The 12,377-nt window shown below is 33.7% G+C and overlaps 1 protein-coding gene across 1 annotated transcript in view; it reads right to left on the bottom strand.

Moving 5' to 3' along the window:
- Window positions 1-10,124: 10,124 nt before the first annotated feature.
- The window catches only part of LOC108904991 (glutamate receptor ionotropic, NMDA 2D-like), a 49,137-nt gene continuing 46,884 nt past the window's right edge, over window positions 10,125-12,377 (bottom strand). Inside the window, exon 5 of the mRNA XM_018707741.1 lies at window positions 10,125-10,924. Within this exon, the coding sequence (XP_018563257.1) occupies window positions 10,125-10,924 (800 nt within the window). The remainder of the gene's footprint in view (window positions 10,925-12,377) is intronic.

The raw sequence follows: 12,377 nt of genomic DNA on the forward strand, positions 1-12,377 counted from the left end.
TTTTTTTTAGTTCGATAAGTTCAAAGACGATATCAAATCAATAACAATGACTATCGGCAGCTGTCATTTAGCTGTCAACAATTCTTCAAAGTCCGGTAATAAAGTCAAAAAATTATTTTTTGTTTATAACTTCAAGTTTTTTAGATAAGTGAATATAAATATGATATAAAATTATGTAGTCATCAGCTTACAGCTGTCAACAAGCTGTCAACTAACTGTCAAAATGCAATAATAAAGTCAAAAAGTTACTTTTTTTAAAAAGCTTTAAGTTGCTTAGATCACTGAGTTCAAAAGTGATGTCATAAACTTATATCATGTTTGATTTCTTATCCACAAAGTTAAGCACAAAAAATAAGTTACTTGCTCTATTATTGCATTTTGACAGTTAGTTGACAGCTTGTTGACAGCTGTAAGCTGATGACTACATAATTTTATATCATATTTATATTCACTTATCTAAAAAACTTGAAGTTATAAACAAAAAATAATTTTTTGACTTTATTACCGGACTTTGAAGAATTGTTGACAGCTAAATGACAGCTGCCGATAGTCATTGTTATTGATTTGATATCGTCTTTGAACTTATCGAACTAAAAAAAAAAAAAAATAAAACATAAAAAAACAAGTTTTTGGCTTTATTATAGCACATTGACAGCTATTTGACAGCTGCCAACTGTCAATTTTGAAAATCTAACAACAGATCTGAATTCAGCAACCTCAAAAATATAAACCTAGATAATAAAAAAAATGAAATAGGCTATTTCAAAAGTCTATACACACTGCGCATATACATAAATCCGTGGAGGATATTCGGAGCTTTAAAGCTCTGTACCGGCCAAACTATCCATTTTTGAGCTTTGTGGCCATTGAGACAATTGACCAGTATGATGAACTCTATCACATATCAAAAATTCAGCGAATTTGACCGGGACCCAATTTCCATAAGATTTGTGCGGGGTCCTTTCGTCAATGTACGATAACAAGACGTATACCAACATTCTCCCTTAAAATACGTGTTTGTACAACAAAACTGAACTAGAAAAACTAGAGCTGCTCCAAAAACATATTCCATAACGCAATCTAGACTCAATATAAATTTAACAATTGTTTTTCATGCAAGATTCCTTTCATAAATTTGATTAAGCAACTTGCTAAACTTAATGTATCATCAAGAGTGATTCCCAATTATTTGTTGTCTGTTTCATCACTGGTATCATAGTGTAATTGTTTATATTAGCAGAGGCAGAATCACATTTATTTTCTCTATTATGGAATCTAATTAGTTTTATCTGTATTAAAATATAAGTTATTTTAACTGTAACTAAACCACTGAGTAAAATATATTTTCAAAATTAATTATCAATGTATATATCGACCTCTGTGAAATAATCAGTGACAAATCGGCAGCATACATTGTGAAGAAATTATTCCTTATCGAACACTCCAAGGAATTTACATATAGAATAAAAAGTACAGGGCCCAGAACTGATCCCTGGGGTATGCCCATATTAACAATATTTGTCAAAGATTTAAAACTATTGGTTAGGTTATTATTTTGGATGTAATAGCAATATATAGCTTTCCATATTTTAGAAAGTTCCAGTCTAAATCCGAACTACGTATACCATAATTATATATTTTTTGTAGTTAGTTAGCATGCATAATGCAATCAAAAGGCCACAAAAAATACCTATTGGACACTTATCAGCGTCAATACATTTAACAATTTGGTCCCCTTACCTGACACTGTTGGAATTTTATGTTTGGGGAACAATGAAACAAAAATTTATTGTACAGCCTATATATGTTGTTAAAAATATCTAAACAATGTGCGACGAAGAAATTTCTTTAAGCAAATCCCTGTACAAATATTTGAGTGTCAAATGTTTGTTCAAGAACTTATAATAATATGAACGTAATTTAAAAGAATGTGAAACTAATTAATTAGATTTTAAAGTTAAATTGGAATTACATCTCTACTTTTATTTTTCTCTCAAACTTTGGACATTTTCTAAGCTTTTAAGTAAAACTTCTGCAATAACTCTCCTTTAATATAAAGAGTTTTATTGCTGAAGGCGATCGTCGATATACGTTTGAACAATTTTTGAGTAATAACACTTAACTTTCCCGTTCTTATAGAGTGTTGCCTACGGGCACTTTGGATATTACGGACGCTGTTGGTTTGTGGACTGTCGTCAACGACCAAAAGATGAGTACTTCAGAATAAGTTCCAGAATATCATTTTTAATAAGAAAAGGGTTATTTTCATGAAAATAGTTTTGCTTAACCAAAAATCTGATACTGAAAAAAGCAGACAAATATAATATCACATCACTATACAGGGTGTCTCACCGGGAACTGCGTCGATTGATATCTAGGAAAGTATTGCTCCGAAAAATTTTCAAAATTTGGCAACATGGCAATGTCCTTGGGGCGAACACAACTAAAATATCTAGAACTCTCCAGCACTTCCGGTTATACCGGAAGTCGACACCAACTTCGTTATTTTAAATGAGACATCGAATATATATTATTACATTTTCGTATTCTACGTGAAATTTGAGGGACACTATTAAATATTCCCTATACCTAGGAGTTATAAATTTTGAGATTTTAATTTTTAAAGAAAAAAATTGACAGATACAAGGGTTCGCGGAGACACTAGTTACTCTTTTCAGGAGCGTGACATCAAGTGGATTTTTGGTACCTGTAAAGGGTGTAGGTAAAGCTACATTATGGTATGCCAACAAATTAAAACATTAAATACTAGGTGTTTCATTTTTGTCGTTACATTTTGATAACTTCAAACAGCTAGAACTTTGTTAATGAAACCCCGTATTTATTTACTTTGTCATATGCGCATTGATATTTCCTTTCAAGCCATATTAGTCCGGTCAAATTAGGCATAAAAATAAGGTGTCAAAAGTCCCCATCGATCCCATGTGTACTAAAAAAGTTATTTGGGGTCAAAGGTCAAAATTTGAGGTTTTTTGGATTTTTTTCGAAAACGGTAAGTTTTATCAAAAAATTATCTACAAAAATGGTCCATGTACTTTTTTTTCTAAGAACCACCATTCCTGAGATATCGCGATTCTAAAAGTTGAAGGAGTCACGTCCAACATGATATGCACATATATGCCACGTATATACATAGTCAGGCACTTAATACAAGTAAAAATGCCTATTGTCTCTTATACATAATATGTATAAATTATAACGAGTGTTCAAATAAAAACGTGGTCGAAGTTGGCTCTGACACATTGGACGTAGGGAGTAGCTTATAGCGACCAACTTAACCTCATTTCTCAACGAGCTGTATAGCAGCTGTCAGTTTCAATAAAGTTAATGACTATATAACTTTATTTTAAAGAATAATCGTGATAACAATAACAAACAATTAAAGGAGCTGCGGAAAGTGTCCACCTCCTTGTTATAACAATAAATTAAAGCAGCTGCTGAAAGTGTCCCCCTCCTTGTTCCAAGCACTTTTCACACCTGTTCCTCAAAGAATTAAAGACATTTTCTAAGATGCTCGGGGTATTGTTAATTTCACGAATCTTGTCTATAAGTCGAGCCTGCAGATGGTTTAAATCAGGAATAGGCAGTTCAAAAATAGTGTTTTTAAGGTAAGGCCACAAAAAGAAATCACACGGCGTAATATCACATGACCTCGGTGGAAATTCATGTTCAGCATTGAGACTTATTAGTCGATTTTGGAAAACTTCCCTCAACATATTCATCGTCTCGCCTGCCGTATGTGCCCTTGCGCCAACTTGTTGAAAGTAAAAGTTTGTAATTTCGTTTTCTTCCAGCTGGTTAACAAAAGGAGCGATAATTTCTTCTCTATACCTTTGCGCAGTAAGAGTACCATTAAAAAAAATAGGTCCATAAATCCTCCTTCGATTGAGAGCACACCAAACTCCAATTTTTTGAGCTTGTAGAGGGCCCTCGACAAAAAAGTTATCTGGTTTTTCAGAAGACCACATTCTCGTATTCTGTGAGTTTACGAAACCAGGCTTCATCAGAAAAAAAGGTGATATTATGAAGTTCACCGTAGTTGTTTAAAAACCATTCACAAAATACAGCCCGTCGCGGAAAATCAACTTCATGAAGTTCTTGCTGACAAGTTAAACGATAGGACAAACGCAAATCTTTTTTTAACACTGTGTGGCAGGTACCGGCTGATACTCCCACCATTTGTGATAAAACATGTATAGAAGTTCCTGGCGCATTTTCCATTATTTGTTGGACATTTTCTTTTAATTCTTAAATCCGCTTTTTAGGTCGTCCGCTTCCTTCTTTTCTTGTTACACTGCCCGTTTCACGAAAAACATTAACACAACGCTGAACTGCACTTTGAAAAATTGTGTACTCAACAACGCCGGGAAATTGATTTTGAAATTCTATGAAACATTCCTCAATAGAATACTTCCATATTCCATCAATCTTGCGTCCATTTCTAAAGTAGGACTCTATGATAAACACTTTTTGTTCTCGAGAAAACGCATTTTAAACGCTTTTTAAAACGAAAATATTCAAATTGGTAGCGGCGATATAGCGCTTTGACAGATGAAGTTCATTTGCTATACGCTACGCCCTACGTCCAAATTTTCAGAACCAACTTGACCACGTTTTTATTTGAACGCTCGTTACTATTCTGAGAATATACACTCAAAAGAAACTCAGTCCCTTAGTCCCTCTACCCGCATGGCCTTGAATAACATCTGGCTACTCTATTGTAAAAACTTTTGTAAAAAATACATGAAACCAGAAACAAGTATTATTACTATTTCTTTTGCGTTTATACATATTTATTCCTCTCTGTTTTAATATCATATTTAAAATATACTTTGAAAATTTAGTTTGTCGTCAATCAGAAACCAATAATTTCTGAGAATATATATATCCCCTCTTCTATATACTGACCATTGTTCCTTACATAGTAAGGTGGTAAAACATGTGACACATTTTATTTAACATGCCTTTTTACTTTGTTGTGGTTTTATATCGGCCTTAACTTCTAACGATGTAAAAATTTGAGATAAAGAGCTCAAGCAATGTCAAGGTGTAGCAACATTAAACTTTGAACATAAGAGTCGTAAATCTCTTTCAGGGTATGAGGAGATATCCAGATACATAAAACGTCCGTAACATAGTCTATCTAAGACAACTTAATTTGTATTAATATGTAACATGTACTACAACTGGGAGAAATGCTTCAACAAGTTCTGCATTATAACTGATAACCATCTTTTAATAGAAGAATCTCTTGGAAGAGCATAGGAAACATTCATTTTATAATTCACATTCAGAGACGTACTGCTAGGGATTTGTTTACGGAAAAAGTTCTAATTCGAAACATTTTTCGGGTATCAATGTTGCAGGGTGTTATGTGTTCAATACTTGCAGGACTGGGTGATGTATAGAATTTTTTTTATACTCGACTGGGAGCAGCTGCGAATCAACACTGTAGAGTTTTAATGAATCTCAGAGGGTTTTTTTTCCAATAAATAATTGGCAATAAAACAAATTCTTAACTGTTAATGGAAGAGCGTTTTAATAGTTATTACTTTCCCACATTTTCGCTGGTGATGCGTCGCATGTCTTTTGTTATATTCGACAGCTTTTCGAAAACCTCGAAATTCCTTACCTAAATTCAAAACATGCGACTTCTTATACAGAATAGGTCTTTGTTCCCTCTTCCTCTTCCAGCTAGGAATCTTGCATCGTCGTAAACAGTGATCACTACTTTCATTAGCAAAACATTACAATAATTTGCTAGAATCTCATCCGATCAAAGAATATAAGAGTATAAAATCAAAGCACTTGGAATTATTAAAAATCCTTCTTCATTTCGATCTGAAGTTGGATTAAACTACTTAATACCACACCAGCAAGATCAAAATTACATGCTTCTATCTGTATTGTATCCTACATAACATATATAGGCAGTGTCGAATGTATTTAAGATTATTTTACTGCGGCTTATGGAATGGATGGAATATATCCTCTCCTCAGAATGGCTATCCCTAATCTAAACTATTAGGCAAGTTTCCAATTAGATTTTTACAGGCCAAACATTGTTTACTCATATCGTTATGAAAACTCCCCTGGTGCGTCTCTTGTAGTTGTATGTTTTAGTAACTGCGAAATTTTTGTTGTAGAAATGGCGAAATTCTTAGAAAATTACAGAATTAGAGAAGTTTATATTAATTTGTGTGCAGTGATTAAAATGCTCAGTGTCTCTTTAACGTGTTTGTCAAACAGTTGCCGTTCTATAAATGTTCTACAGGTTCTTAGCGAATAAAATCAAAAGAAATTTTTTTAGTCATTAGGGAAACAAAATTATTATGACTGAAATAAAGATAACAACATTAAACAATTAACTATTTATTAGTATTTATATTGAAATGAAAAGTTGTATGGTGAAATTGGATTCCATTACTAAAACTAACACAAGGGCACTTATTTTCTTTGCGGGAATCATTCTATTAATATTTGCTACCGTAACCGTAAAACAAACTGTAGTAGACACAGCGTCAGTAGTAAGCATAAAACAAGTAGCAGCAATGCTGTCGTTCAAAATTTTCTCCCAATCTTGATTATCTTATGAAAAGAATCTTCAATATATCCTCCAGCTACTTTAGAACGCTTCGAATTGGTAATGTCTGCCCCACAATCTGCTAATAATGATAATACGCAAGAAAACCTATTTTGAGTTGGTTTGTCCTGCATTTTCTGTCTTTCCAAAAATATTCGTAAATTTCTTTAGATTTTAACTTAGCAGAGTAGTCCAGACGATATCTGTTTCAAATAGCCATATTTGGGTGAATCGTTATATCCACAGAGATTTTTGGCTTTTTGGCTTTCAAATATTACTAGAAATGAAAATTTTTCTATGCGCATAAAAAAAAACGTGGGCTTAACTTTTGGCGGTACAATATGTTAAAAAAATTCGAAAAATGTCATATTTTTCTTCCTATTTCATTATGTATCTTTTCAAGAGTTGATTTTAGGCGAATGTGGAAGAGGAAAAAAATGTTTGTAATTAATTTTTTTACAAAACAGAACTAGTTACAAATCGAATGGATCATGATTATTATGGTAAAAATCGAAAAAATCGCAAAAATGGGGTTAAAAAGCAATACTTTTTATGGATTTTTTTTGGGGCATTTAAATTGGGTATAGGATCTTTATACTTGGCTCAAGAAAACTTCATGTTATGTAGAATCATCGCACTAAATTTCATCAAAAGCGGTTCCATAAATGAAAATTGCAAATTTTCAAAATATTGCATAGCAAAAACCAAGGCCCTTAGATACTTGAAAATTTAATCACATAGAAGGGCTCTCAAGCTTTCAAAATTTTTTGAAAAATTCGAATCCGTCAATTAGGCTTCGACATTGGTCGAATTTTACACAATTAGAATAACTGTGAATATTCAATCAAATCAAATTTTTTAAAGCAGGTTTTAAAAGTTCTTGGAAAGAGACTTCTTTAAAAAAACCAGATCGATTGGTCAATTAGTTACGTAGTTATAGCCGATCAAAGTTAACCGTTATTAACACTAAATGTACTGGGACATCCGGGCTAATTTTTCGAAAAATACCTTTGGTATTCCGAGTACTTACCAGGTCTAAGATTACAATACTTTTCTTCATTGGCAACCTACGTTAAAACGTGTTTAAAGTTATTTATGCAAGCCAGAAATTCAAGAAAATCGTACGGGTGGTGGTGGTGGTGGCATATGGCGGAAGCAGAGAGCGCGGCCGCTTCGGTCTGCTCGAAATTGAATCGGCTAGTTTCCCGCGATGCGCTTAAAATTTTTTAATATCTCGCCGTCTAGAGGTCCGATTTTGATGATTTTTTTTAATTTTAGCATATTTTGAAATGCCTTTCGTTTATATTATTGCTCTTTCAACAGTCCGATAATAACTAGTTTACAAATTTTTATTTTTTTTATATGCCCCTCACAAAACCTATACCAGTACTTCCCGCCATCTTTATAAGTTCTAAAAGTATCAACATAAAAATTCTGTCACGTTACATTTTTTTTCTACCCTCAAATATTTTTTTTACAGAATCATACTTAATTTGGTGCTGCATTACTTGTTTAGTTTAAGAGATATTTATTGTTTAACTCAATTACAATATCGAGTAGAAAGTATAAACAAAGTTGTGATCGCTTTTGTTATGTTTGTGGACAATTTATATTTACAAAAAAGAAAAGCGGATTTTTTCCTTGAAGAAAAAACCCCACATTTGATCAACCAAGCATATATCACCGAAGCCAAACTTAAAGAGGGGGTATTTGACGGCCCACAAACACGCAAAATCATGTGATTCTAAGTTTGATACCCTTTTATCTACGAATGAAAGAGCTGCTTGGAATTCATTCAAAACTGTTATTAAGGACTTTTTAGGAAATAATAAAAGTGAAAACTATAAAGACATAGTGGCTGACTTATTACAAAATTATCATAAGATTGGTGTTAACATGTCATTAAAGATCCATTTCCTGCATTCCCACTTGGGTTTTTTTCCGGAAAACTTAGGAAGTATGAGCGACGAGCAAGGAGAGCGTTTTCACCAGGATTTAAAGGCTTTTGAAGATCGTCATCAAGGATATTGGGACGAAAATATGTTGGGAGAATACTGCTGGTCTATTTTAAGAGAAACCGATTCTGAAACCTATAAAAAAAGTCCAAAATTAGTCATTTTTAGGTTATTTCTTATCGTTTTAATCCATTTTCTTATTTTTTTCTTTAATAAATAATTCTGAATGTGGACGTGATGGAATTTTTTAAATATTTTTCCTAGACTACCTTTAGATGGATAGATAAAATTCAACAACTTTCAGCTGGGGTATAAAAACATTGTAAACTAGTGAATTATTTATCCTTAAACCTCCTTTACTTATCAACTTTATTTTTCTATTGTATCAAAGGTAAGTGCATAAACTTATATACTGTTTATCAATTTTCTTGAATTTCTCGCTTGCATATATAACTTTAAACACGTTTTAAAGTAGGTTGCCAATGAAGAAAAGTATTGTAATCTTAGACCTGGTAAGTACTCGGAATTAGCCCGGATGTCCCAGTACATGACGGTTAACTTTGATCGGCTATAACTACGTAACTAATTGACCAATCGATCTGTTTTTTTTTAAAGAAGTCTCTTTCCAAGAACTTTTAAAACCTGCTTTAAAAAATTTGATTTGATTGAATATTCACAATGTTATTCTAATTGTTTATAAGTACAAAAATTCGACCAATGTTTAAACAAGCGCCAGAGCTCTCCTAATTGACGGATTCGAATGTTTCAAAAAAAGTTTGAAAGCTTGAGAGCCCTTCTATATGTGATTAAATTTTCAAGTATCTAAGGGCCTTGGTTTTTGCTGTGCAAAATTTTGAAAATTTGCAAATTTTTTTTCAATATCTGGATTGCAAAATCTATAGAACCGATTCTGATGAAATTTGGTGTGACAATTCTACATAACATGAAGTTGTTTTGAGCCGAGTATAAAGGTCATATACCCAATTTAAATACCTCAAAAAAATTCCCTAAAAAGTATTGTTTTTTAACCCCATTTTTGCAATTTTTTCGATTTTTACCATAATAATCATGATTCATTCGATTTGTAACTAGTCATATTTTGTAAAAAATTTAATTACAAAAATTTTTTTCCTCTTCCATTTTCGCCTAAAATCAACTTTTGAAAAGATACATAATTAAATAGGAAGAAAAATATGACAATTTTCGAATTTTTTTAACATATTGTGCCGCCAAAAGTTAAGCCCACGTTTATTTTATGCGCACAGAAAAATTTTCATTTCTAGTGATATTTGAAAGCCAAAAAGCCAAAAATCTCCGTGGTCATACGATTCACCCAAATATGGCTTTTTGAAACAGATACCGTCTGGACTATTAGTAGAATAAAATAAATAAATTAGAAAATTATTATAATATTACTTTTTCATTACTTTTTTTAATTCCATCCTGAGCGTTAGTGACAACAAGTACTACGACAAGTATTTTATGCGACAAAATATCATGCTGCGTGCGAGCGAACTTGATAGAATGATAATGAAATGTGGCGAAGTGCGAGAGTACTAAAAAAAAACTCACCGTTTGCAGGGAGGCGGGGGCTTTATCCCGTGCACTTCCATCTCCTTCTCTAATTGCTTTATTCTCATTTGAGCTACATCCAGTTCACGTTTTACTTTCCACAAATGAGTGTCGCAAATTGGATCCCTACAACGGTGATTCTTGAGGATGTCCTGAGCTTCGTATACCGCCCCCCGGAACGTCAGGCTTTTCCCCATGGAGAGACTGATCAGGGCGCAGCAGCCGCCCCTATCCGTTTTCGCTAAATGTTTTCGTACGTACTTAAAATATAAATGTTCTAAAAGCAAGAGAAGCGCCGCGAGCAGTATGCCCGCCATCAATAACAGAAACGCAGATAAAAATTGTTCTAAAGCTAAGGGATCGGAACTTTTGTGTTCCTGCTTCCCCGGCTTGCAGACGCCGGTCATCCAGTAGCGGCGCAGGCGCTCCAGGTCCCCGTTTTCTCGGAAGTCGAGCAGTCTTTTGTTGAACATCTTCAAGTATTTGGAGTTCCGGGGGAAGGCTAATCCGTATCCCGTCATAGCGTACCACGACCCGACTGTAAGCAATCTGCAGTCCTCGTCCTGGGACGTCAAGTAATCCAACACGGTTCCGTCGTATATGAAGGCATCCATTTCGCCGCTCAGTACGTCAGCCACTCCCTGGAGCACCGTTGATTTGTTGAATTGCTTCATGTAAGCGTGCATCTCTTTAAAGTATTTCGCCAGTGTGGAGTCTGTGTGCGACCAGGGTATGGTGCCGAACTTTATCGTTGGTTTGTGTGAATACGGTCTCGCTAAACGGTGGTCGTCAATGCCTGCAAAAGACAGAGGATAGTAAATAGTTTTTAAATTGAAGCAAACATGTTTAACCATTACTAAAAATTGAGGTTTAACTTTTACATAAAAACTACAGCTTGAGGAAATTCGTCTTGCCTGCGAGATGTACAGATCAAGAAGATATTCCGTAGTAGGGGTGACAAGGGCAGGTGACTTTAACTACTTAGACCAGGGCAGATCTGTCGAAATATCCCACTTCTTGAATGTAAGAAGGAGCAAGCTAATTTTTACTGAAATACCTTCAGTACAACTCACGTAATAAAAGTGTAGATCCCTAGATCTGGGCGAGGTGCACAACATTTTCAAAATTGCAAATATGTTTAAAATTTTTACCTATGCATTTTGGAAGAATATTGAAGACGAAAAAAAATTTTAGAATTGAATTTTGCACAATATACTGTATGTTAAAAACGTTTAAATTTATTACTGATGTTGCAAAATAGCAATAATCTATGAAAAAAGGCAAAATAATCAAGTTTTTTGGATATTTTTTTTTAAATATTTTAATTACTCCGAGGGCATTCTAATTTCCGTAAAAAAAACTTTAGAGTATAATAAAACAACACACCAAATTTCATTAAAATCGGTTCGATAGTTTTCGAAAAATAATTTTTTGAAAGTTTTCGAATTTTCAAAATGTTGCACAGCCTCAAATAAAGTTCTAAAATCTATCTAAAATCTATAAAAAGTTGGATAAATAGCGCTAATAAATAACTAAATAGGCTATACCATTTAAACAGTTTCGTTAGAAATTATGCTGTATTCATAAATTTTTTGTTTTGCAATTTTTGAGAAAAGCCATAAAACGGCATTCTTTTGAAATAATCTCATGTATAGGTTTCCATATTAAGGTAAATGATACTACGCATTCACCTCGAGATAAAGCATGAAAAGACCACTCCAACGAGGTATAACACTATGGGCTTTTGATCAGCCAATTCTTAAAAAATATGCATTTTTCTGATCAGACATTAGGGGCGTTCCCCACCCTTTCTGTCGAGAGATAGAACAAAATGTAAATGACAAAAGTTATGCGCAATGAATCCGGATATCCATATGTAACACACGAGTGCCATACAAAATTTTATCCAACACTCACAGAATTTCGTTTAATGAAAGATGAAAAAGTTACACACGCAAAGTACCAAGGGCACCCTCGTACCCACCCCAATGGACCTTGTGGAAATAAATGGATTAGTCCATCAAATTGTTCATCAAAATTTAGCTGTGTATACCAAATTTCATTCATTTATCACAACGCGATTGAGAGATATTGCAAAAAACAATGATTTCCATTCCTCCCACTTCAATGGGTCCCTGTGCCCTTAGGAAGCATTTCCGGACCCATGTTCATATGAACTTTTTTACTTAGTTTTGATCATAGAATCGGCCTGTTCAGGGTTGGCAGCTAATTATGAGACACCCTGTATA

The sequence above is a fragment of the Anoplophora glabripennis genome, unplaced genomic scaffold (assembly GCF_000390285.2).
Source record: "Anoplophora glabripennis isolate ALB-LARVAE unplaced genomic scaffold, Agla_2.0 scaffold73, whole genome shotgun sequence".
Taxonomy (NCBI): domain Eukaryota; kingdom Metazoa; phylum Arthropoda; class Insecta; order Coleoptera; family Cerambycidae; genus Anoplophora; species Anoplophora glabripennis.